Below are 26,644 nucleotides of genomic sequence, written 5' to 3' on the forward strand. Positions count from 1 at the left end.
TAAGGTTAGCTCTTCATTAGTTCATGATTAATACATGCCTTAACTCATCAATAGTTCATAGTTAGTGCACAATTATTCATTTACTGTTATTGTAAAGTGTTACCCATAAAATAAACTAAAATTTACAGACATTTAACTTTTAGTTATCAAAAATCCTTACAACTTCTCTGAAAAAAAGAATGGAAATACAGAATGAATCTCAGCCAATAAAAACACTGGCCACTTATCATTTTTCAAGGCATAGTAACAAAAACCAGCTATTTTTAAGGAATAAAATCTTAATTATAACTGGAATATTTTGGTACATAAATCTATACAAGCATTAGAAGTGGACTTAGCAGAGTATAGCAATACATGATAAGGGAAAGTTTATAGCTCCTTTTCAAACCTAATCATTAATATGACTGTGATAGTTTTGCAAAGTGACTGTTACAAGGAATTACAATATCTTCTGGAAAAGTGTGTAGTGATCTAGTGTGATCTGAATCCAAACAGCTCAGGTTCATCTCTCCCCTATGCTGTTACAGTAAATATCTTAATCATCATAATCACATAACAGGCTACTCATAACTGGCATCATCTTTACACTCAGTCCAGGAAGTTATGCAAATCATAATATGGTAATGGAAAGAGAATAAAAAAAGAAACCTCTCAGGCAAAAGCATGCCGGATGTACATATTGTAAAAGGTTTAGGTGATCAGGATTCAGTCTGACCTCTTTTCCTGTCTGTTTCACTGCCAGTGTTATTGGAATAAAAAAAAATTCACCAAGTCCGTTTTTCCTTCCACTGTGCTATGGAGAAATGGAGAAGTTAATATGAATGGTGTTAACTAGTCTGTGTAATGTAATAATTTTCTCTTAAACCGGCAATCAAAAGCTATCGCTGTCCTGAGAGGCATTGCACTGTTCTGATGACATCACTGTAAACTTGTTAAGTGGGCAGAATGGCCGTGAATTGTGATTGGCTGGAAAATATTCTATTTTAATCATATTTAATACTAACTACTTTTACACACGTACCACTTTTTAACATTTGGCAGAAGTATGATTTAATAAATTTATCAAAAACAAAAATTACTTTTGGCCCCTTGGCGCCCCTAGTGGACTCCTAGTTTGAGAACCACTGTCTTAATAGTCAGGTTTCATCTGAGTACAGTTAGTTGCTATGTTTCATAGATATATGTATTACCTTTGGGGTAAATGTCTGTTGTTTCCCTAATACATGTAAAAAATAAATAAAAAAATTTTAAAAAAGACCTGCTCAGCAAGTAGCTTAAACCCTGAGCTGACAAATCATCCCAGTTATCTGATTACTGTTTATAGTATACATAGATCACATGATCACACTCTCTATTGTGAGAAAGAAGAAGATTCTACTAAAAAGGTCTGTTTCATTCTTATGGTATATTGTCGCATTGTGTATAATGAGTACTGTAATTCGGGACATTTGAAGCAGAATATTTGTACTTCAGAACTAGATTTGAACATGGAAAGACTCCCTGTAGAGTTGACAGTGGTACGGTCTCAGCCTGGTCCAGTTTCTGATGGTCAGTGGAGCACAGGACTGTGTGAATGTTGGGGGGACATGGGTGACTGTGAGTACTCTTCCTCTTCTGGGATGCCTTATACAGTATTGATATAACTTGAGAAACCTTCACAAAATCAGCTACACTTATGATGTGCTCATAACTATGTGTGGGTGGTTGTGTGTATGATTTTGTGTATATGTGTAGGTTGTTTTGCTCTCTGGTGTTTGCCTGTGTTTGCATGTAAGACGAGCAGAGCTGCAGGAGGATGTGTGTGTTTACCTCTGCTGGATTGTGTCAGCTGTGTTCCTCCAGCGTCCCTGGCTATGCGTGCTGCAGTAAGAGAACGCTACGGCATAGAGGTAACACACACACACACACACACACACACACACTAATTGATATACATTACTGTTAAGGTAAGCATACATCTACATACTGTACATACTTATGCTCACCAGGAAAATACATACCAGAAGGTGCATACACACTTATTCAAGAGGCCAGGTCATTTTCTAAACTCTTGCGCTTCATACCATTTGAAAAACACATTATGATAAACATCTTCATCTTGGTTTTTCATCTAGTGGGAACTATGTATGATGTTGACGGTTAGAGACTAAGGGCTGATAAGAGCATTTCAAGTACCTGTAACCTCAAACTTCCCAGCATTCAGCAACACTGTGAGTGTTGGGTGTCGATGGGGGTTAGATGATGAAGTCAGCCAAGGGCCAAATTACCCACACTTGCACACACACACACGCACACACACACACACACACACACACACACACAGAAAATAAATAAATAAATAAATAATTTTTTTTTTTTAAAAACCCTGCCGTGGTTTACAGACACACTCCCTCAGAGAACTCTGTGTGGTTCACCTCAAACGCATGCTGTATATTTACATTTACTGGAAAAAATGGATATTTTTTAAAAATGGATAAAAGTTGGATTAAATAATTTGTAATTGACTACAAGTTTAATGCAAAATCTAGAACTGTAAGACACTGAACGAGTTTACAATCATAAGACATTCATAGTACGAGTTTAAGCTTTAATTCAATTATTCAGTTGACATACGGCGATACTTTTTTCCAGATTAAAGTTGTTATTAGAGATAACGCAACATGCTATTTGGCACCTGTATAGCCTACCACACATACGTGCACATGTACAAACATAAACAGAAAGAGGAGACCTGCCCCCTACAGACTTCATTTAACTCTACACCTTTCTAAATGGGGCTAAACCAACTTTTGACACATCCTTCCTCTTTTGCAGGTTAATTAGTGGGTTTTAAGGAACTGTAGAGGTGCATGTGTCATGTACTTGGAAAGAAACCTCATTATTGAATGACTCATGTACATCATCAGTTTCACATGATCACGTTACTTAAGTGCATGTCAATTATATTAAGTGCAAGGATAAATAATTTGCTGAGATGTTTTTGCAATGATCAGATTGCTCATTTAAATGCTGTGTTGGATTGCAGAGTGTGTTGATCTCTTCAGCACATGGATGTATACTGCAAGACAGCAATCTAAAGTAAATCTAAACCCAAATCAAGAAAAATGGTCTGTAAAGAGCAAAGGCAGGTAGCATTGGCAGCTCGCAGTATCACCAGTTCGACGAGCTTGGGTTACTGTCAGTGTGGAGTTTCTGTGCATGTTCCCCATAGGTTTTCGGTTTTCCTCCAACCTCCTAAAAACATACCAGTGTGTGGATTGGCTACACTAAACTGCCACTATGTGTGAAAGAGTGTGTGAACGTGTGTATCCATGATGTCCTACAATGGATTGGAGGCTCATCCATGGTGTATTCCCACCTCACGTTCTTAGTTTCCAAGATAGGTTCCAGATTCACCATGATCCTGACCAGGATGAAGGATAAAAAGGATAAACAACCAACAAAAAGCAGTAGGAGTTTTATCAAAATTCCTTCCGACTCCAGACATGATCAGATCAAGGCAATGTATGACAGTGAAAAGTGTTCCTGATGAAAGATCAAGAAGAATAGTGGTGGAAAATATATTACGACCACAAGGATTTAAAGCTGTCGAGTATACAAAAGATGTTGATAAGCAAATATTTCACGAGCAATATCTTAAAATGCACACCTGACAACATCTGTTACTTATAATAATGAAGGAATATCCGTGAATCCTAACGACTTTACTGTATGTCTTGGTAATATCACATTTTGTCATAAAGCTATGCAGACATTTGGCAGGAAGTGTATATTTACAGTATCTATACAGCTATACATGGAGGCATAGCTGCATGAAGACCAGCTGATGAACATCCTGTTTCTCTAGAAATTTTGTGTACTACACAGAGATGTGGTAAAGCAAAGTACACAAAGTACACAAAGTTTTCTTAAGATACAGGATGTTTCAGACAAAAGACCTGACAATAACACGACAATGAGAGTCTCCTCTGGGTTTCTCCAATCTACAGCAGATCTCTTGTCAGGTAAAAAAAAACAAAACTTTATGGCCTATTATAAGCAGAATATATGTAATGGTTGTATGCAGAAGTACAGTAGTTACTCTGAGACTGATTACTAGTGAAAGGTCAGTCTGTTGGAGACGAACTGAAGTTAAAAATGAAGGTGGTCTCGGGATCGTCGTGAAAGGTTTTTAAGATTTGAAGAATATTTTCAGCCACTGTTTTATTAGTAGGATGTTACATTTGCTCCAGATGAATTCTCTCTGACTCAGAAGTGTATTGTGTAGAGTTCAGTGCATGTCTCAATGGGCATCATTCTTCAATGTTTGCGTAATGTAAATGTTTGTGTATGCCAAACCAAGCTTAAAATCCACGCTGGATTTACAAAAATTACATGAATGCTGATTTCTTTTTTCATAAATGCATGTGTAAGTTTAGAAATGGCCATCACCCGTAAATTACCAGGCATGTACACAGCACAGAAGATTTGCATTTGGTGACGCCCGCTAAACTCCATAATAGGCCACGTTCACAGTGTGGAAAGTGCAAAATGGCTACTAAATGGGCAAAAAAAAGAGGAGGGAGAAGTTGAATTACTTTTGAATTACTTCAATATATTGCTTAGCGGTGTATCCAAAATATGGAGAGAAATTTTGGAGGTGAATTCGGTGTCCATCCAGCACAATATGACAAAAAAAGTGATGACAAAATAAAGTGGTTTGACAGAAAGAAAAGAAAAAAACACTACTGCTAATTAACAGAGTTTCTGTAATAACTGTAGAGGCCTAACCATGACACAGCTTTATAAAATTGAGCAGACGCCATAGCAAACAGAACCATCTTCTAAGCCTGCTCTAATACGCTGAAAAAAAAATCATACTGGTCTCTAAATACTGGCTTACAGCTACCATCTGCACAGACCAGCCCATCTTAATTAAACAACTTAAACTTATTTGACTCAAAATGGATTTGGGTTGGATAAATATACAAATATGTTTCTGAATTTATGGGATTTTGACGACCACCACACTTTATTATTTTTTTTGTAAACACTCAAATGAGTGATTTCCACATACATCCATTCGTATCCAGCTTGATAAATGAGGCCCAATGTTGGTAATACAGGTCATGTCATGAGCTTTATAACTTTTTTAGGAAATCCTTAGTCATAAATATAGTGAGCCATTGTTTTACTTTTCTGAAGGAAGTCGTCATTGTGTATTCCCGCTTCACTCCCAGTGTTCCCAGCACAGGATAATTTTCCTACAGGAAGTCATCATTCTCATTGCAAATCCATTTCTTGATAGCTGAGAATAAAGAGAATGAAGTAGACCTGTATACAGGATACTAATAGTAGGACTGAAGGTCAGAATGAAGGATTTCTTCTTTCCATAACATTAATGACATCACTGTTTACATTGCTATTGGTTGTTATGGGAGGAATGAATTAAGGAAACATAAGCAGAAGGAGCTCATCTACACTCTCAAAACTTTGGAGCCCCATGGAATGGATGTGATGATATGTTTGGACAACATAATGAAGCATTTTGAGTATCTACTTGTTTTATCTCATCAGGAGCACTTTGCTTGCACAGCTAATGATGGACTTTTATCCAAAATGTCCTGTTTCTTTAGAGACTTTGTGTACTTTTTTGTGTTAAACATTTACAGCATCTACAATGATTCATGGTAATTATTTAATTACCCTTCCTCTTATGCCACAATGATTAGCCAATAAATTGTAATTTATTAAAGAACAGCACACCGTGCGTTTGAACCATTTATAGTTACATTTACATATTGTGGAACATCTGTGAGGCAAGTTAATTCCTGTTATAATTTACATAGTAGCAGCTACAAACCATCATCCCTTATCATGTCTTGCTTTTTATCTCTCTTAACAATTAAGTTAATAATGCAATGAAATCTTGTCCTCTTTCCTGAATAATTTCCCATGGAGGAAAACTTGCCGACTGTTAAAAAGCACTGACACCAGAGACTACTAGTCTACTACTAGTCTACTACTTAAATGTGAAGGAAAAAAAAACATGTCTCGAATATATATATATGAATGTAAGATGAATATTAGAATGAGTGCATTAATGTGAATCTGTGATTGGAATTACAGCCAACATTATTGTCACCGCTGCTGTTATAGAGAATGAATAAACACCTTCTGACTGTCAGGCATACAGTATATGAACACTGTTTTAATACTAGGAAACAGTAGATACTACCTGTAAAAAGCCACAATTACCATCATTGACCTCCCACATTTGCCCTTACTTGTCTTTATCCTCCCACTCCCACTCCCTCTCCTTCTCTCTCCGCTTCTTCTTCTCTCTCTTACTCTGTCTCTTCCTGTCTCTTTCAGGGCAGTCTCTATAGTGATTGTTTCTATGGCTGCTGTTGTTATCCTCTGTCCTGGTGTCAGATCTCCAGAGAGATTAAGAGAAGAGCAGCTGCACTGTCCCATGCCCAGTCTTCCTCACACTCTTCTAAAAGATGGCGTGTGCCACTGGTCCGTCTGTCTAATGCTCACCTTGTGTAGGACAAAAGCACACACACACCACATTCATAACAGTAAACCACAGCGCGCTCTGAAAGATTATTCATTAAGATTGAGAAGCTGACGAAGCTGACGACTCTGTTGACTGGTCTGCCGGTTCTTCTGAATAGAAAGGGTGTGACACTTCAACACACAAAGTAAACTTCTTTTCAGAAAAAAATGTTTTGCATGCCACAATTTATCCTTATAAAAACTAGTCCTGAACTCTCCCCTACTGAATTTTGAAGAATGCTGTCTTTCTATGTATGCCAAAGTTGTGAATGTGCAATGTTAACCTTTGGTGTGTTTGTGCACATTTATGTATGTATGTGTAATATCTTTGACAATTTTTGTTTCCATTTTATTTGAGTTATTCATTATTACTTATGCTCCATTTATTCTTCCTTTGTTTCTGATGTGTATCTGTTGTATCTGTATGAATACTTGAACAGTTTTGTTTGTTGGCAGAAATCCAGATGGGAATTAAAAATAAATTGTAGTAACATGACTTAAAGGCTTTTAAAAATACAAAACAGATTTATGAAGTTATTCCATAAATATCCCTTAAGCATTTTCTGATACATACTTTAAGTACTGCTTATTGAACTTCACAAGGTTACTTGTTAATTTTTTCTTTATTGGAAACATAACATACAGTACACCACATGTTTTATCCGTTTATAATTATATTTAATGTTGTGAAACGTTTGCGAAACAAGCTCCCGTTATGACTTTAATTATACCAGCCTCTCTCTCTTTTCTCTGTTTCTTGGAGCTAATACGAAGAAAACTACACCTTATAACAAAAATTGAAAAGCACAAACTTCTCTGTCCTGAAGATCTTCCCTATGTTGGAAAACTTAAACAGCTTTATCTCAAAGCTCTGACACTGACTGAAGCGTTTGACCTTACATGAAGCTTAACCAGAGCAAGGTTAAATAACAACTTTTTAAAAATCTGCTAACTGTTAGGCTCAAATTATATGGAATATCCACCATACAAGTGGAATGAACTGTTACTATAGAAACAATAATGTACTGTATTAGAACGAGAGCATCAATATAAACTCATGATTTGACTTAGAGCCAGGACTACTGTCAGAGCTGATGTTATAGAAAGTTAATCAACAGCTTCTGACTAATCAAATTCGATAATTCAACATGCACTCATTGTTTAACTATTAGGAACACCTTGATATCTACATATTAATGCAATTAATATGTATATCAAACCACTTGGGGCTGGTTTGAATATTTCCAGAAACTGATTTCCTGGAATTTTCACATCTCTAGAGTTTACACAGAATGGTGCAAAAGAAAAGAAAAAAAGTAACATCCACTGAGGCATAGTTCTCCAAATGGAAACACCTTATTGATGAGAGAGGTCACAGGAGAATGGCCTGAATCATTTGAACTGAAATTAAGTTCACATTAACTCAAATAAACACTCTTTAAACCCAGGATGAACAGAAAAGCATCTCAGAACTCCCAGAACACGCTTAACCTGAAAGGAGATGGACTACAACAGCAGAAGACCACTTCAGGTTTCACTCCTGTCAGTCACAGACATCTGAGACTATATTCGGCACAAGCGAACCGAAACTGGATTAACCTGCTTGTTCTATACACATATTCATAACAGTGTGGTATAAATAGTAAGAGCTGGCTTTCGGGTCAGTCTTTATAGTGATTATTTCTACATCTGCTGTTGTTATCATCTGTCCTGGTGTCAGATCTCTAGAGAGATTAAGAGAAGAGCAGCTGCAGTCTTCCTCACGCTCATCTAAAAGATGACTTGTGCCACTGGTCCGTCTGTCTAACACTCACCTTGTGTAGGACACACACACCTCATTCATAACAGTAAACCACAGCACACTCTGAAAGATTATTCATTAAGATTAAAAAGCTGATGAAGCTGATGACTCTGTTGACTGGTCTGTCCGGTTCATCAGAATAGAAAGGGTGTGGCACTTCAACACACCAAAGTAAACTTCTCTTTTTGGGGGGTTTGACCGTGGAAAAAATGTTTTGCATGCCACAAGACCTTCCCTATGTTGGAAAACTTAAACAGCTTTATCTCAAAGCTCTGACACTGACTGAAGCGTTTGACCTTACATGAAGCTTAACCAGAGCAAGGTTATAATAATGTTAATAATAACAACTTTTTAAAAATCTGCTAATTGTTAGGCTCAAATTATATGGAATATCCACCATACAAGTGGAATGAACTGTTACTATAGAAACAATAATGTACTGTATTAGAACGCATCAATATAAACTCATGATTTGACTTAGAGCCAGGACTATTGTCAGAGCTGATGTTATAGAAAGTTAATCAACAGCTTCTGACTAATCAAATGTGATAATTCAACATACACTCACTGTTCGCTTTATTAGGAACACCTGTATATCTACATATTAATGCAGTTAACCAATCAGTCAATCATGTGCACAATGCATAAAATCATGCAGATACAGGTTAAGTGTTTCAGTTAAAGTTCTCATCAAACATCAGAATGGGGGAAAACGTGATCTCAGTGACTGTGGCATGGTTGTTGGTGCTAGATGGGGCTGGTTTGAATATTTCAGAAACTGCTGATTCACTTTAATTTTCACATCTCTAGAGTTTACACAAAATGGTGCAAAAGAAAAAAAATTGAACATCCATTGATAGACTACAACAGCAGAAGACCACTTCAGGTTTCACTCCTGTCAGTCTGGCTACATTGGGCACAGGCACACCAAAACTGGATTAACCTGCTTGTTCTATACACATATTCATAACAACATGGTCTAGATAGTAAGAGCTGGCTTGTTATGGGTCCTGTGTATTATAAAAGTTCTAAAGTCAATAATATAAATAAATAAAATAAATAAAAGGTTATTTAGTCAGGGACTTTACACAGTAATTTGTGTAAAAAAAAAAAAAAATATGTGCTTAAAATCTTCTCAGATTTTCTGAAAATTCATTTTCAAGAAATTTGTATGAACCCTAATTAGCACATGCTGTAAATGTATGCTTAAACTAAACTCAGGCCAAACCAGAATTTTTTCCAAATATTTTTTCATCAAGCGTGCTGTCTACTAATTAATGAATAAAGAGGTTTTTTTTATAGCAACTTTACACTATGCATGACATTTACATAAGACACTCGTCTGACTAGCTAGACCAGTAGCACAAACCTGAAAGTGTGAATGTAACCCTTACCTTATAACCACTCTCAAATCTCAAAGAGCAGTCAGTTTCTCAGTCTCACAACTTTACCCTGCAGAACTTCACACAGGTAAGTAGCTACATCAGCTACATGCGTATTTACTCATAATCAGTTTCCTCTTAGAAAATTATACGCTTCTTTGAATAGTTAAAGTTGAAGAATTCACTTAGAGGGCAACTGACGAACGCTTAACGGTTTGAGGTTTAACCTTTTGTTTCCATATAATAGCATATGAAATAACATTCTTTGATTTACTCATAGCAATAAATTGTTTTCTTTTTACCCACCAGTGATTCTTTTCATCTTGCTTTTTAATATAAAATAATAATGTAGTTATAAGTTGCATATTCAGTGCCGTCCACTAATATTGGTACCTTTGGTAAATATGAAGGCTGTGAAAATTTGTCATTTCATATATATATATATATATATATATATACACACACATATGAATTCATTTATATGAAATATGAATCCATTTCTATGTATATATATATTTCATATTCCTTTCATATATTTATCATTTAGCATTATTAAATTATTCATAGTTTATTGACTTGAGCTCACAGATACAGTGCCCTACACTAATATTGACACCCTTGGTAAATATGAGCCAAGAAGGTTGTGAAAATTTGCCTTTATTGTTTAACCTTTTGTTGATATTTTGTTCAAAAAATTCACAAAAATACTCTATTTGGTTAACTGCAACTTTTTCAAAAATTACTTTCAAAACTACATGTAGTCTGCAATGAGGCTTCATCAAATTAAATATGCATTCATTTGTTTAGTTAATAAATCCAATAATCTAGTCTTTGAATAATATTAGACTCTAAATGTTCACGTCATCGTGAGCACACTCTTCAGGAAAAAAAAAAAACATTTACAGAAGCATTTGTTGGAATGTCAATTATTTATGATTTAATCAATATAATAGCATGTACTGTATAAAAAGAGCATATACAGTATAAAATCTAGAAACTGAGATTTTTGAGTATGACGTAAGTTTTTTAAAAGAAATGGATGTGTTTCATGATGACACATAACTTAACCCTATGCTTTTCAGGGATATATGACATAGAGTGATTGTGCAGAGTGGGCAGGGCTTAAAGGTTTCTTCAAAGTTGCTTTCAGATAACTTTCAGATAATGCAGTGGTTGTGAGTGGAATAAAAACAGTGAAATTAATACTGATTCCACCATTTTTATTAGTACGGTTTAAGAGTTAACATGTTATAGATGCACTTTATCCATAAACTTGAAAAATGATTGACATGGCCAAAATAGTTTCATTATTTTATTTTAGTTTTATTGCAGAAAAACTTCATGATTCAATTATCACTGTCTGTGTGCATGTGTCTGCAGGCATCATGGCGAAGATGGTCGTGCAGCAACCTCAGCCTGTCATGATGGCGAACACATCATACTCCAATCAATGGAGCTCGGGAATCTTTGACTGCTGTGAAAATGTTGCAGAGTGTGAGTCTGCATAAATGTTTTTATTTACATTATAATGATGTATTTAAAAATAAATAAATAAATAAATAAAAACCCAGTCATACAGGACTAGACACCTGAGAACTAGATAGTCATGCATGACATCTGAAGGACACAGGAGCACAGGAGGATCTTCTTTGTAATCTGAGCACATACTACAGACAAACTCCTTTTATACACAACTTTGTGATGAATGACCTTCCTCTCTTTCTCCCCTATCATTCAACGTGACACTAGCCAATCCAACTACATACATAACTGGATTTGTTTTCTGTGAGCTTATGTATAAGAAAGAGGACAGTTCACACATTCAGTCCTACAACAGTGCTAAAGTCTGAAAACCTCTGATTCAGCTCTGAAAGCTGTGAGTGAAGATTAGCTGTGACTGCCAAACAATGTCAGGAAGGGTGGTGACACTGTTCAGAAACAAATGAAAAAGTCATTTCTTTCAAAATAAAGCAGGTTAATACTCAAGTGAGCTTAATGAGTGTGAGGAAAACAAGACCTATCTATCTATCTATCTCTCTATCTCTCTATCTATATATCTATCTATCTATCTATCTATCTATCCATCTATCTATCATCTATCATCTATCTATTTATCTATCTATCCATCTATCTATCTATCTTAGATTCCAATTATTAGATCATATTTTAACATATATGGACATATGGACATACCACCTACAGAACATGTGCAGAAAAAGTAAAGAGTTTCCAGCTTTAAACTGGCTTCTGCTACTGTGTTTATCTATGTGGTGTCCTATGTACTTCTATAGTGTCACAAACCACATGGGCATGTCTACACAGTATGTAACAACATGACATTGTTTGAAGCAAGCATGATTAGAATAGCAGTTTTGTGAAATGCTAAGCTACAAATTCCAGCTTAGTCATGCTAGCTACCAGCTGCCAAAAAACGTTTGGAGCTGGTCAAACTGGTCCAAAGGAAACAGAGTTTCACTGTAGACATGTTGTTTTTAAGAAAATTACACAACAGCAAGGTAATTAGAAAAACTCACATAGTTATTGATCAACTTATTCAAGAAATAAGGTGCAAATATAGTCATACAGTCTACTAGCAGCTCAGCATGTGTTAGGTCAGACCAAGCCGGACTTTTCAGCAGGGTTTCTAGCTGTATTAGCTTCCACTCCTTCACCAGGCGCACATTAAATGCCCTTTATGACCAGAATATTTGCCATATTATCAACTTTGTGAACCTTCACTGCCCTGAGAACAGGGTAAACCTGTTTTTTTTAGGAACCCATTAATTATGCTCATAATATTCCATAGGTTACATAAATGTCTCAGTAGGCATTATGTTTAATCCGACAGTTATTCTTATTATCTTATTATAGATAATATAATAGTATAACCTTATTATTGCATACTGATGGTATAATGTGCAACACTAGCCTCTATACACCTCCAAACGATTTGAGCAGACCCACATTGGTCATGACTGAATTTCCTTATATTTCTCTTTGTGTTCACAGGTTGTTTCTCGTTCTGGTGTTTCCCCTGCTTCGCCTGCAGTACGTCAAGGAAATTTGGCGAGTGTTTGTGTTTACCGATGCTGGACGGTTATGGCTTGATTCCCCCAATAACCCTGGCCATGAGGGCATCAATGCGCCAGCGCTATGGCATTGAGGTTAGGACACAATAATGGAGAGGGGGAGTCATTCAGTAAATGCTAGATAGAGACAACCAAATGTAGTAAAAAAAAATTTTACTTGACCTATAATTGCACACACTGTTTAACCTGTTTAACCGGTTCGATTCCCGGCCCACATGACTCCACATGATGAAGTGTCCTTGTGCAAGACACTGAACCCCAAGTTGCTCCTGATGGCAAATTAGCGCCTTGCATATCAGCTCTGCTACCATTGGTGTGTGTGTGTGTGTGTGTGTGTGTGTGTGAATGGGTGAATGAGAACCAGTGTAAAGTGCTTTGGATAAAAGCCCTACATAAGTGTGCCATTTACTATTTACCATTTATCCCTAGACTATATCATGGTGAGGTTTAGAATTCTAATAGCTCACACCTGTAAGGCTGAAAAGGCATACAGTATCTCAGACTAGGGTTGTATGCTGTAAATCAAAAAGTGGCATTTTCTTAGTCTTCCCAGTCTGGCACCTCTAATCATGTCCAGGCTCAGTATGCATTTATAATTTCTAAACTACTTTGTATGTTATTTATGAGTCTCTCAATTTTTCTCTGTCTTTGTCTATATCTCTTTCTCCATCAGGGATCTATATGCAATGACTGCATATATTCATTCTTCTGCCTTCCCTGCGTTTGGTGCCAGATGTCCCGAGAGATGAAGGCACGTAATCATTCAGTCACATTAATTAATTCTCACACAAGATGAAGACTCAACTTCATGATCGTTAATAAATACTCCGTGTTTTCAATGACACCTTTGAGACAGTAAAGTGCAATAATACTGCCTGTACAATAATTTTCAATGTGGAAATGACTCTATATACTGCATGTTGACAGGTAGTTTGTGTTTCTTAGTTTCTGGGTTAGGGTTAGTCATTAATAATTTCTAATTTCTCTAATTACTCCATCTGGGGATTAATAAAGTATTATCTCATCTTAAATAATGCCACTGACTGTAGCACTAGGCTACAATCTTTAATCGTTATCATATCTCATGTTATGTGTTTCCCTAATAAAATGGATGATAAAAATTCAGACTCAAATTTATTGAGTATACAGTATATAAGAGAAGCATGGGCTATAAGATAAGTGTTTTTTTTTTATTACATGTAAAATGGTTTACAAAATAGCTGACCTTATCCAACTATTCATGTAGAAGACACATCAGACAATTCAAATGAAACGGTCTCCTTTGAACATTTCTATATCAATATTCAATTTAATTCTGCACCCATGCACATATACACAAAATGTTCAGTTCCTTTTAGTTTATATATTTAATTTTCTCATGAAAGAATGCCATAGCATTACACAGAAGCATACTATAGGAGAAAACTGTCTGACTTGATAGCTGTAGTTTTTCTCTCACCAACAGTCCCAGTTATATATGCACTAAGAGGAGCCTCCTTCACCACACATCTGTTTAAATTATGATGTCAGTGATGGAAAAACAAGTGATCATGAAATTACTCTATTTAAGCAACTTTTCATCCAGTACTGGCATTATTAAGCACAAAGCCTACACTACAGACATCTATGTCTGTTATCTCTAATAAAGACTTGTGTGATAACATGTAGTAGTAACTTTATTAATCTTAACTACTTAAGACTTTAATCTTAATCATATTCATTGTCATGTTTATCCAAATAAAGAGATGAAAGCATGTAATCAGTCAAATTTATTCATTGTCAAGCAAGGTGAAGCCTCAACATCATGATCATTAATGAATACTCCCTGTTATAAATGACATAATTTACAGAGTAAAGTACAATAATACTGTCTGTACAATAATTTACAATGTGGTAATTAATCTACATTGTGTGCACAATTATTATTATTTGGCAAATGGTATTTCTCAGCTTAATTTTATTGGTGAGAAAATTTAATGATCTTAGTTGATCCTAAATGTTGATTTCACATCAAAATAGAATGATTAACAAAGAAAAAATTTGATTTGTCTTTCTCAGCGGAAATTATTAGGCAACTTTTATTGTGTACAATTACTAGGCAACTAAATATCAAATCTTTATTTTCACTTACTTGTTTATTCTTCAGTTTTAAAGTATTATTTAATAAATAACTAACATAAAATAACATATAACAATTATCAAAAAAAAAACTAGTTTGGCCATTCAAAAATATTCAGTGATGAAAATAGCCACCTTAACCCTCAACTTCTCAGTTGTATAAATGAGATAAATGTAAGTCGGTCTGGATAAGGGTGTCTGCCAAATGCTATAAATGTAAATGTAAATTAGCTCATCAGTAACAAGACCGCCACTTTTTGCCTCACTCACGCTGGTACTCTGTGCCCATTAGTGATCCACCCATGGGCCCACTTATCTGGTCCATCTAGAGTCAATCCCTGTCATGACACTTCAGCTTGTGAGTCTTTGAGTATTATTCAGTGGTGTTTGTGTTTCAGCCTTCCTTACCTTAGCCATGTCTTTGAGCACTTGACACCTTGGACACTTCTGGAAGATTGCAGTTTTGAAATATGGTGCCACTGAAGGCTAATGGGTTCCTTGTAATCTCACGTTTTATTCACCAGTTGTCCTTGTATGGGCCACGTTTGGAAGGTGTTAACCACTGCATACCAGGAACACCCCACAAGACCTGCTGTTTTGTAGATGCTCTGACCCAGTCACTAGCCATCACAATTTTCATTTGACAAAGTGACTCATATTCTTACGCTTGCCCATTTTTCCTGATTCCAAAACATCAACTTTGAGAACTGACTGTTCACTTGCTACCTAATATATACCACCCCTTGACACATGCCATTGTAATGAGTTAATCAATGTTATTTACACAGAAGTAGATCCCACAGAAGAGCTACTGTATAACAAATTGCTGTAAAAGCTAAAGCTGGTTATGATATAAAGGTGTCAGAACACACACTGCATAACAGCTTGCTGTGTATGGGGCTGCGTAGCCACAGACCGGTCAGAGTGCCCATTGCTGACCCAGGTCCACAGCCAAAAGCATCTTCAGTGGGCATGTGAGCATCAGAAATGGACCATGGAGCAATGGAAGAAGATGGCCCGGTCTGATGAATCACGTTTTCTTTTACATCATGTGGACGGAGAGGTGCATGTGCGTTGCTTACCTGTGGAAGAGATGGCACCAGGATGCACTATGGGAAGAAGGCAAGCCGGTGGAGGTAGTGTGATACTCTGGGCAATGTTCTGCTGGGAAACCTTGGGTCCTGGTGTTCATGTGGATGTTACTTTGACATGTACCACCTACCTAAACATTGTTGTAGACCAAGTACAGTCCTTCATAGTAACAGTATTCCCTAATGGCTGTGGCCTCTTTCAGCAGGATAATGTGCCCTGCCACACTGCAAAAAATGCTCAGAAATGGTTTAAGGAACATGGCAAAGAGTTCAAGGTGTTGACTTGGCCTCCAAATTCCCCAGATCTCAATCCGATCGAGCATCTGTGTGATGTGCTGGACAAACAAGTCCAATCCATGGAGGCCCCACCTCGCAACTTACAGGACTTAAAGGATCTGCAACTAAGATCTTGGTGCCAGAGACCACAGCACACCTTCAGAGGTCTTGTGGAGTCAATGGCTCGATAGGTTAGAGCTGTTTTGGTGGCACAAGGGGAATGTACACAGATTCTCAGTACTGTTTTTACCTGATCTAAGCACTAGAGGGAGGTGTTTGCATTCTAATATTGCATAAGGTAACCCTAGATTTTACTCATATGTTTATGGGTTTAAAAGTTCATACAGGATTTCGTGGAGGGTGTGTGTGTGTGTGTGTGTGAGAGAGAGAGAGAGAGAGAGAGAGAGAGAGAGAGAGATTGCTTTATTTTGCTGCGGCTTTTTTTTCCCCAAAATCATTAACCTCATTTACAAAGTAAAGTACATTAATACTGTGTGTATTCTAATTTACAATGTGACTCTATATATAGTGTGCTGAAATGTAGACTGTTCTCAGTTTCTCAGTTTCAGGGAGGTGTTTACATTCTTATGTTGCATAAGGCAACCCTAGCTTGGATTCATATTTTTTCTCTCACCAACAGTCCCAGTTTCAACTTCTGCATGCCATACTTTATATATCCACTAGGAGGAGCCTCCCTCACCACACATCTGTATGAATTATGAGAATGCCATTGATGGAAAATAAGTGATTGTGAAATTATTCTGTTTAAGTTATTCTATTTAAGCATCTTTTCATCCAGGACTGGCATTATTTAGTACAAAGCCTACACTACAGACATTCAAGTCTATTATCTCTAATAAAGACTTTTGTGATAATGTGTAATAATAACTTTATTGATCTTAACACCTTAAGACCTTAATCTTAATTATGTTCCTTGTCAAATTTACCCAAATTAATGCATATCCAAATGTTTATATAAAAATGCAGACTCTGATATAGAAAACAGCATTTAGCCTATTAAATGTGCAGTGTTTGTTGTTATAGTTATTAAATGGAAAATAAGAAATTATATTTCACTGGTCACCTACAGTGGGGGAAATAACTATTGGACGGGTCAACATTTGTTTCAGTAAATATATTGGCAATGAGGCTATTCACATGAAATTTTCACCAGAGATCAGTATTAACTCAAGAAATCCGCAAAGATAAAGAATTCATAACATTAAAGTTCATAAATGAAGTTATGTGTAATAAAGTGGAATGACACAGGAAAAAAGTATTGAGCCACTAAATGAAATTATTTAATACTTAGTGGAGAATTCTTTGTTTGTAATGACAGCTTCAAGACGCTTCCTGTATGAAGAAATTAATGGGCCGCAGTATTCAGGTGTGATTTTGGCCCATTCTTCTAAACATATTGTCTTTAAATCTTGTTCAATTGGATTCAGGTCAGGTGATTGACTGGGCCATTCTAACACCTTGATTTTTTTTCGCTGAAACCAATCGAGAGTTTCCTTTGCTGTATGCTTTGGATCGTTGTCCTGCTGGAAGCTGCACCCACGTCTCAGCTTCATCATCCTGGTGGATGGCAGCAGATTCTTCTCAAGAATCTCCTGGTAAAGGGCTCCATTCATCGTTCCTTCAGTTATATGAAGTCTTCCAGTACCATGCGATGAAAAACAGCCCCACACCATGATGCTTCCACCTCCAAACTTCACTGTTGATATAGTGTTTTTTGGATGATGTGCAATGCAATTTCTTCTCCAAACATGGTGTGTAGTATGACAGACAAAAAGTTCAATTTTGCTCTCGTCTGACCAGACTACACTCTCGCAGTATTTCATAGGTTTCTCCAAATGAGTTGTAGCAAACTTTAAACGAGCTTCGACATGCCTTTTCTTTAGCAATGGAGTCTTGCGGGGTGAGCGTGAGCAGTTGAGTGTATTGCCTATTGTTTTCTCTGTGATGATGGCACCTGCTGCCTCCAAGTGTTTTTGGAGCTCTTTCCGAATGGTCCTTGGCTCTTGGGCTACTCTTCTGACTATTCTTCTGACTCCCTGGTCAGAAATCTTGAAAGGAGCTCCTGTGCATGGCCAGTTGATGACGGAGTGATGTTGCCTCCACTTGCGGATAATGGCCCCAGAAGTTTTTAAATACTTCTGTATCCGATTCCATCAATATGTTTCACAACAATAAGGTTGCGAAGGTCTTGGGAGAGCTCTTTCCTTTTACCCAACATGAGCTGTTTCTTTTGTGACACCTTGGTAACGAAAAGCCTTTTTATAGACCATCAATTTACTAACCCAGCTGATATTAATTTGCACAGCTAGGGGGTATAATTACTTACGGATTGCAGCTGGTTCGTTGCCTTACCTTGCCTTGGAGAACTGCTTTTTCTTAGCATGTTCAATGCTTTTTTCCTGTGTCATTCCACTTTATTACACATAACATTATTTATGGGCTTTAATGTTGTGAATTCTTTATATTTCCAGATTTCTTTCGTTAATACTGATGTCTGGTGAAAATTTCATGTGAATAACCTCACTAGAAATATATTTACTGAAAATTTTTTTGAGGCATTCAATACTTATTTCCCCCACTCTATCTCACTTTTTTTCACCTAGTATTCATGAAGAAGGATAATTCAGACTGAATTGTGATCATTTTCATATCACAGCTCAGTATCATTCTGCACTTATAAACATATACACAAAATGTTACATTACTATGTTGTAACTGTGTGACTAACACCTTCCTCAAATGCAGACAACTCAGATTTTCGGTGAAGTGAGGCAGAGGTGAACTCAAACACAACTGTTATCTACAGCATGACAATCGTTACATAGCTAGAATGTTGAGCCTCCTTCACTACAAAGAAAATATACAATTATGACGTTTATTCAACTTGTTTTCCAAAACTGACATTTTTGGTACTCCAGAATATTAGTTAGTACTTGTGGGGTTGTGTGAGGTGGTGGTTAAAAATGTATAAATAACTAAATAAATAATAAATAAATAAATAAATAAAGTTGATCCATAATTTTCTACTTCACCCCTTTCCTGCTAGTTTCACTGTATTTCCTGAATAATTAATGATAGTGACTGCATAATATGTCATAAGATTAATAACTAAATTTATTTACTAACTCTTTAAATGCACAGTGACATTATTTTAATGTAATTATTTCAAAGCTCTATTTCAGAATAATTATTACACTTTCCCCTCAATCATTCAAACCAAAATAAAGAGTAGCAATACTTTTTTAATCAGGTGCATTTACAAAAATCATTCATGTGCTCATGTGAGCTTCACATATATATATATATATATATATATATATATATATATATATATATATATATATATATATATATATATATATTTATGTATATATACTTATGTATATGTATATTTGCTTATATTTTGGTGGTTTTATGATTTATTGATTTATTTTGCAGAATTTATGAGTCGTATATTACATTCGGCTACAGTTAGTATGAGAAGCATGCACATATCTCCACATCTGCTGATAAAAGTGTTAGGGTATGCACTCATCCAACCTGCTCCAGTAGAAAAGAGATGCATTTACATGACAATCATGTGAAAACACACTTTGTAATAGGGGAAGCTGTATGTATGCATGCATGTGAGTGTGTACGTGTGTGCATGCGTGTCTGTCATATAAAGCCACACACACCTTTTCCTCAGAGTTCAGACACTTGTTTTCATCTGTGTCTGCCTCACCTGTCTCCTCTACCTCGACACACCATTAAGGTAGGATACTACACTGACATGACATATTACTGTTATAAATTTGCTGATGTAAAATTTATTATTTGACTTTGCTACAACTTGCCTTAAATAGTTAAATGTAAGAATTAGTTTTTCAGCTGTTTGATTATTTATCTATATGACCAAATAAAAAAAACCCTAACTTTTCCAGGTGACCAATGAATTAGTATTAACCAATACTAATTCAGTGTTAACATAGTGTTATCATACTTTTGGATTTTAGACAATTAAACCATGGCGACCAGTATGGTCATTGAACAGCCCAAGCCGGTCGTGATCTCTCCACAAATTGAACAGTGGTCCACCAACCTCTGTGAGTGTGACAGCATCTGTGACTGTAAGTGAAACAGCTGTTCCTTTTATGCTTTGAATTTTTTACGTTAGTACCCTATGTAAACTGAATTTGTCACTACCTCTTACTTACTATTAGACTTACACTCCTCATGCTAATAAGAACATATCTTTCATTTATATACATTTCACTGTAGTTACTGAATAAATAACTGAAAAACATAAGTATCAAATAATATGTTTTAAGATTAATACTTAAATAATAAGCCAGGAGTCATTGTCTTTATACAGTATATATTAACTTCATGTGCAGAATTAGCAGCTAAATATTGAACTCTGTGCTTTGTGTCTGTACAGGTTGCATGGCATTCTGGTGTTACCCCTGCTTCAACTGCATCACAGCCAGGGACCACGGAGAGTGTTTGTGTCTACCTCTGCTAGAGTGCTGGGGACTCATCCCACCCATTACCATGGCCATGAGAGTGTCCACTAGACTCACCTATGGAATTGAGGTAAAGATGCGTTGGACATTCAGAGGCCAATAATTTCACTGTTTGATTTATTTTTCAACTATTTATTACCTCCTTGGCTACAGAGGTTTAGGATCAGATTTAGTACCAAATAATCCTAAATATTCACAATTACTTCTCATTATTAGTGTAATAATAATGTGGGCATAATGCGAAATAATGTGTGAAATTATATATCAATGGAAACTCATCGAAGGATTGCATTCTCTGTCAAAGTTGCATTTGAATATTTAAGTTTTCTCATCTCCCTGCAATGCTGGTTCACCAGGACACCTTATGCAATGACTGCGTGTATGCCTGCTGCTGTGGCCCGTGCTCCTGGTGCCAAATAAGACGTGAGATGAAGGCTCGTAACCATCCTGTCACAAGCTTCCGGAGAAATAGATAACATCGTTATCATCATCATCACCATCATCTCCTACATTACATGAATTTTAATGCTATCAGAATCATGCAAATGACAACAGAGACACTTTTGTGCATCCTTTGTTTGTTCACTGTTTGGGGCTCAAGTCTGATATGTGTCCATCAAAATTCTCATGTATAAAGACGTATACTTTCTTTAAAAAAAAAAAAAAAAAAAAAAAAGCATTCTGTTAAATGTTCAGTGCCCCTTTTGTATTTATAATTATGAGATATATTATAATGTATAATATTTACTTATTCTCAAACCTACAAAACTTTGCTGAAGTTGTATCAAAATATGTACACAAATACACAGACATAAATAAAATATTGTCAGAAACTATTCCTCTTCTCATCTGTCCCTATTTTACAATATAAAAATATAAATTATCAGAAGATAAGTGCTCAAAACATTCAGAATATATGTTCTAATTGTAATATACCTTCTGATAGTTTTATCTGTGTGGTACAGTTGTAACAAAGGAAAATTTATAGCTCTTTAAGACCAGTACATAATGGTATAAAAATCTACAACAAAAATATCAGCACTCTTTCATTTCACCCCTGAGGCAAGGGTGTGGTTGATCTTGTATGTGGTAACTGGAACGGGTGTATAATTGTGCCAAAGGGACAATACTTTGGAAAGTATCGGTTAATACTGAAGCTACCGGAGAAGGCCGTGTGTGCATGTTCTCATAATGGTTACATGCACTTCTAACCTGATATTTTCATCTGTTGTGTGCTTTAACCATCACATCTAGGTTACAGCCATAGTGTTTTAGTTCTTATATATTAGCCAAAGTAAAATATATTTTGAGCAGAAATAAAGGCAATATTGACATGGTTTGCTGTGAAGTACTAAAATATGAAGTGTTTAAAGTATACGCAAGTCACATTTCTTATACAGTATGTGGCTGGTTTATTTACATTTACTGCATTTGGTAGACGCCCTTATCCATAGCAACTTACATTCATCTTATTTATACATTTGAGCAGTTGAGGGTTAAGGGCCTTGCTCAAGGGCCCAGCAGTGGTGCTGGGATTTGAACTGCAGCATCTTAATCACTGAGGTACCACTTCCCTGTTTATAAATGTTATATAACTTCAAATATTTTTGTTTTGCAAAACTGTATTTGCAAATGGTGTAAGAAATTAGTGCTCCTGAAAATAACAACAACAAAAAAAAAAACAATTAAATCAAACAGTACATTAAAAATGTAATAAGACTGGAAATGTTTGCTTTTTAAAATAACAACCGTCTTAGCCATCACTCAAAAATTCACACCACACCATATTCACAGAATGTATTAAATAATCATTGTTTATTGTTTATATCAATGTTCAAACAGCTCTACCTTGAAAATTTTCAGGACTTTTCATACAAGTGTTTCTTACAATTATGTAATCAGTGTCCTTTCAGCTTGATCTATGTGATCAAAAGTTTTACAAAATGATTCATCTTATATACGTGATATAGTTGGCAGCTGGGGTTATTTCCTATTAAGTTCAAGTTCAAGTTCAAGTAATTAACTTAAATTACAAAACTAAAATGATTCATGAAATGATTCCAGACTATGAAAATGCTGCATACCTTTAGTATACGATTACATTGACATCTAATGAAACTTGCAGAAGTGCTAAAGCATCTCAGTGTATTAGACTTTCAGAGTAAGAACATTGTGACCTACTCAATCTATTGATCTGGCATTTTTCAGATTTTGTATCACTAATGTGCACCTGTCTGGCTGAATCAGTCACGTAGCAGCTTTTCTGTGATAAGCATCCTGGAGGACGTGCGAATGTATATGCGTGCGTGACTGGTCGCAAGTGTGTTCACACGTCTGCGTGTCCCTGTGTTGACCCTTTTGCGTGAAAAAGGAAATTGCATCATGGCATTCCTGGCCACCGCCCTTTTTGTCTAAATAAAGTGGCCCAGTCAACAATCACCTTTCAGTCCTCTCCTGGGGTTCATCTCACAGGTAAGTCAGCAGACAGCTGTAAACCTGAGCAATAAGGGACATGGGTTAGGGTAATTGACCTTTGTTTTACAATTTATTTTAAGGAAACATAATGCTTTTACTATAATTTTTTACTCTGTAATTCTACTACTACTACTATTAATACTATTACTACTACTAATAGTAATAATAATAATAATTATTATTATTATTATTATTATTATTATTATTATTATTATTATTGCTGTTGTTGTTAGTTATTATTATAGCGCATTTCTTTCATTTATGGTGGCTTTAAAATTGTATTGAATTATATAAAATTATTATTTATTTAATTACAAAAAAAGGTTGATGCAGTCCTGAAGCATTTCACAGATGCTCAGGTTTTAAAAAATTAAAAATAAATAAAATAAGAAATTACAGTCTATTTATATTTATATTTAAGTCTTTTTTGTTTTTCCTGTTATAAAGTCTTCAGTATGGCTACCAAGATGGTCATCCAGCAGCCAAGGCCAATTGCAGTGACAGCTGCCTCGGACCAGTGGACCACCAGCATCTGCGAGTGTGATAGCGTCAATGAATGTAAGTTTGTTAAAGTTGTTCGTTAGGCACCGGTTTTATGTATTAACATGAATGTACTGGCACATAATGTAGCAATAAGGTTTAAAGAGATTCAAATTATCACTTAAAACTGTTAATTATACATCAGTCATTTATGAAGTGTGTGTGTGTGATCGCTGATCTATTTTATCGTTTCTATTATTTCTACTTTATTCATTTTATTTTATACAACTTCTGATATATAGGTATTTATGGAAATTCTTTTATTTTCTTTGATGTTACTCCTCCTACTTGTGCTGCTTTGTCTACTTGAATTTCGGGATCAATTAGGGGATCAATAAAGGTACATTTTATCATCTTATCTTATCTTATCTTATCATATGTGCGTGTGTGTGTGTGTGTGTGTGTGTGTGTGTGTGTGTGTGTGTGTGTCCAGGCTGTTTCTCGGTGTGGTGCTTTCCTTGCTTCGCCTGCATTGTAGCTCGAGATCATGGACAATGTCTCTGCCTCCCTCTGCTGGATATGTTCGGCCTCATCCCACCAGCCACACTGTCCATGAGGGTGGCAACACGCAAACGCTATGGGATTACAGTAAACCTATTTTTGTAACTCTCCAGCTAGTCAACATTAAATTCATGACTTTAAATGCTGTCAATTAACAAAAAAACTATTAATAATAACAAACCATGAATAAACTTTCTCTTCTCAGGACACTATTTGCAACGACTGCGTGTATGCTTTCTTCTGTGGCCCATGCAGCTGGTGTCAAATCAGGAGGGAGTTGAAGGCCAGACTTCATCCTGTTACCCTGCTGAACAACAGGCCAATGGGCTAAAGACCCACATCATCATCATCATCATCATCTCATCATTATCATTACTGTCATCATTACCATCATCAGCAAGTGAAGTCCGCATCTCTACCTAGTAACACATATGCCTTGTTCCACAACTAATCATGAATGCTTGTGTATCCTGGTGAAATCTGGAGTCTCAAATACCACTCCCTCCCATACAAACTGAATCAAAAGTTCAGTTTATTTTCTTTCAGTCAGATAAGAGAGTGGCATGCTGTCTAATCACTGTTTGGGCATCAGCTCCAGGAGTGATGAGGAATGCAGCTCACATATGAAGACTGATCAGATAACAACTTTCTCCATGTATAGAAATGTTACATGTTAATGCATTTACTACAGCGATGTTTAAAAAGGCTATTACAAAATTCAGTTGAAGATTACTTTAAATATGGTACATTTCACTAGGATTTTATTCTTAATATTTTTTAAATGTAAAGATGATTACATACTTACCACACTTACTATACTGTTATCACATACACGTACTCATATTTTAAGGCATGTCTGCTTCACTCTCATCACTGAAAGCATGTAAGGAAATAATAACAGAATTGTGTGTATAAAGATTCACATGAAGTTGTGCTTCAATTGATGTAAATGTGTGCTTTTGAAGTAATTATCAATAAATAAATTTCTCTAAACAAAAAGGACATTTGTTGTTGTGTAAGACTTCTATACAGTCAGTGGCAATGATATTTCAGAACCTTGAGAAATTTGGAAGAATTTGAGGACACTGAGGAATGGAGATTTTTTTTTTTAACCAAGTTCTTTGTTCATATTCAAATACTACAGGAGACCATTTACTTTCTTATTACGAGGCTATGCTAGAGACGCAATTACACGCAGTAACAGCTAGGAGGTTATGGGTAAGGGGAGAGCGTTTCTGTTTTTTTCTATCAATATACTGTGCAATTCATTATCCCTTTTTACCTCATATGTGAATGTTTCCTTTGTGGATTATGGGGTATGGTCTTTTCTCTCTAAAACGATTATTTACAATGTTTACTATAAAGAGTTCTACAACATTACGCAGTGATCTTGGAAAAGAGGCAAAATGCAAACAGACACATTCTTTTATTTTGCATTTTGAATTTTCAGCTTTGAAACAGTACAATGGTCTTTTTGCACCGAGTCTGATACTTCAGCAGCCTCAGTCCACACCACTTCTTCGTGTTAACTCAAACCAGTGGAGCACAGGCATCTGTGACTGCTTTGATCAGTGCCATGTCTATGAGTTTGTCACTTCTGAAAACGCCTTTAAATATGCTTCCTAAAGGCATTTTACAGGAATCTTTCCTGAAAGGGTTCTACATAAGACCTTCAAGGGACAAATCAAGTTTTGAAGAATTTGACCTATTTTTCTAAGTATGCATACAGTGGTGCTTGAAAGTTTGTAAATCCTTTAGAATTTTCTATATTTCTGCATAAGTCTGACCTAAAACATCATCAGATTTTCACACAAGTCCTAAAAGTAGATAAAGTGAACCCTATTAACAAATGAGACAAAAATATTATACTTGGTCATTCATTTATTGAGGAAAATGATCCAATATTACATATCTGTGAGTGGCAAAAGTATGAAGCTTTGCTTTCAGTATCTAGTGTGATTAAACGTTTCTGGTAACTGTTTATCAGTCCTGCACATCAGTTTGGAGGGATTTTAGGCCATTGCTCAGTACAAAATAACTTCAATTCTGGGATGTTGGTGGGTTTCCTCATATGAACTGCTTGTTTCAGGTCCTTCCACAACATTTCTATTGGATTAAGGTCAGGACTTTGACCTGGCCATTCAATTCAATTTAATTAGATTTTATTTGTATAGCACTTTTAACAATGGTCATTGTCTCAAAGCAGCTTTACAGAAACATATAAATACAGGATACAGATTTTAAGTGTGTGAATTTATCCCTACTGAGCAAGCCAAGCAATGGTGGTGAGGGAAAAACTCACTAA

At 35.9% G+C, this 26,644-nt stretch overlaps 4 protein-coding genes across 5 annotated transcripts; all 4 read left to right on the forward strand.

The window, feature by feature from the left end:
- The first annotated feature begins 1,364 nt into the window (after window positions 1-1,364).
- LOC128610212 (cornifelin homolog B) lies at window positions 1,365-7,833 on the forward strand. Of its 2 annotated transcripts, XM_053629383.1 has the most exons (4): window positions 1,365-1,385; window positions 1,474-1,596; window positions 1,735-1,889; window positions 6,355-7,833. In XM_053629383.1, the coding sequence occupies exons 2-4, from the start codon at window positions 1,488-1,490 to the stop codon at window positions 6,529-6,531; spliced, it is 441 nt and encodes a 146-aa protein (XP_053485358.1). In that variant the 5' UTR covers window positions 1,365-1,385; window positions 1,474-1,487; the 3' UTR covers window positions 6,532-7,833. The 2 variants fall into 2 exon arrangements, with proteins under 2 accessions (XP_053485358.1, XP_053485359.1); XM_053629384.1 differs by lacking the exon at window positions 1,365-1,385 and having other exon boundaries at window positions 1,477-1,596; window positions 1,776-1,889.
- A 1,904-nt stretch (window positions 7,834-9,737) lies between these two features.
- LOC128610777 (cornifelin homolog B) lies at window positions 9,738-13,933 on the forward strand. Its single transcript, XM_053630195.1, has 4 exons — window positions 9,738-9,811; window positions 11,104-11,217; window positions 12,733-12,887; window positions 13,486-13,933. The coding sequence occupies exons 2-4, from the start codon at window positions 11,109-11,111 to the stop codon at window positions 13,606-13,608; spliced, it is 387 nt and encodes a 128-aa protein (XP_053486170.1). The 5' UTR covers window positions 9,738-9,811; window positions 11,104-11,108; the 3' UTR covers window positions 13,609-13,933.
- A 5,901-nt stretch (window positions 13,934-19,834) lies between these two features.
- Window positions 19,835-21,299, forward strand: LOC128610709 (cornifelin homolog). The gene is made up of 4 exons (XM_053630128.1): window positions 19,835-20,072; window positions 20,314-20,427; window positions 20,739-20,893; window positions 21,180-21,299. The coding sequence occupies exons 2-4, from the start codon at window positions 20,325-20,327 to the stop codon at window positions 21,297-21,299; spliced, it is 378 nt and encodes a 125-aa protein (XP_053486103.1). The 5' UTR covers window positions 19,835-20,072; window positions 20,314-20,324.
- A 2,330-nt stretch (window positions 21,300-23,629) lies between these two features.
- On the forward strand, window positions 23,630-25,905 carry LOC128610778 (cornifelin homolog). Its single transcript, XM_053630196.1, has 3 exons — window positions 23,630-23,856; window positions 24,272-24,426; window positions 24,545-25,905. Exons 1-3 carry the CDS (start codon window positions 23,754-23,756, stop codon window positions 24,668-24,670), a joined length of 384 nt encoding a protein of 127 aa, XP_053486171.1. The 5' UTR covers window positions 23,630-23,753; the 3' UTR covers window positions 24,671-25,905.
- The last annotated feature ends 739 nt before the right edge of the window (window positions 25,906-26,644 follow it).

This window comes from Ictalurus furcatus, chromosome 7 (genome assembly GCF_023375685.1).
Source record: "Ictalurus furcatus strain D&B chromosome 7, Billie_1.0, whole genome shotgun sequence".
Taxonomy (NCBI): domain Eukaryota; kingdom Metazoa; phylum Chordata; class Actinopteri; order Siluriformes; family Ictaluridae; genus Ictalurus; species Ictalurus furcatus.

What these genes read in the sequence shown, in the direction of transcription:
- LOC128610212 (XM_053629383.1), top strand. Translation starts at nt 1,488, where the DNA reads ATGGAAAGACTCCCTGTAGAGTTGACAGTGGTACGGTCTCAGCCTGGT. An exon ending in TTGGGGGGACATGGGTGACT is followed by an intron (nt 1,597 to 1,734) that starts GTGAGTACTCTT and finishes GTATATGTGTAG; the next exon opens with GTTGTTTTGCTCTCTGGTGT. An exon ending in GAGAACGCTACGGCATAGAG is followed by an intron (nt 1,890 to 6,354) that starts GTAACACACACA and finishes TGTCTCTTTCAG; the next exon opens with GGCAGTCTCTATAGTGATTG.
- LOC128610777 (XM_053630195.1), top strand. Translation starts at nt 11,109, where the DNA reads ATGGCGAAGATGGTCGTGCAGCAACCTCAGCCTGTCATGATGGCGAAC. An exon ending in CTGTGAAAATGTTGCAGAGT is followed by an intron (nt 11,218 to 12,732) that starts GTGAGTCTGCAT and finishes TTGTGTTCACAG; the next exon opens with GTTGTTTCTCGTTCTGGTGT. An exon ending in GCCAGCGCTATGGCATTGAG is followed by an intron (nt 12,888 to 13,485) that starts GTTAGGACACAA and finishes TTTCTCCATCAG; the next exon opens with GGATCTATATGCAATGACTG.
- LOC128610709 (XM_053630128.1), top strand. Translation starts at nt 20,325, where the DNA reads ATGGCGACCAGTATGGTCATTGAACAGCCCAAGCCGGTCGTGATCTCT. An exon ending in GTGTGACAGCATCTGTGACT is followed by an intron (nt 20,428 to 20,738) that starts GTAAGTGAAACA and finishes GTGTCTGTACAG; the next exon opens with GTTGCATGGCATTCTGGTGT. An exon ending in GACTCACCTATGGAATTGAG is followed by an intron (nt 20,894 to 21,179) that starts GTAAAGATGCGT and finishes CTGGTTCACCAG; the next exon opens with GACACCTTATGCAATGACTG.
- LOC128610778 (XM_053630196.1), top strand. Translation starts at nt 23,754, where the DNA reads ATGGCTACCAAGATGGTCATCCAGCAGCCAAGGCCAATTGCAGTGACA. An exon ending in GTGTGATAGCGTCAATGAAT is followed by an intron (nt 23,857 to 24,271) that starts GTAAGTTTGTTA and finishes GTGTGTGTCCAG; the next exon opens with GCTGTTTCTCGGTGTGGTGC. An exon ending in GCAAACGCTATGGGATTACA is followed by an intron (nt 24,427 to 24,544) that starts GTAAACCTATTT and finishes TTCTCTTCTCAG; the next exon opens with GACACTATTTGCAACGACTG.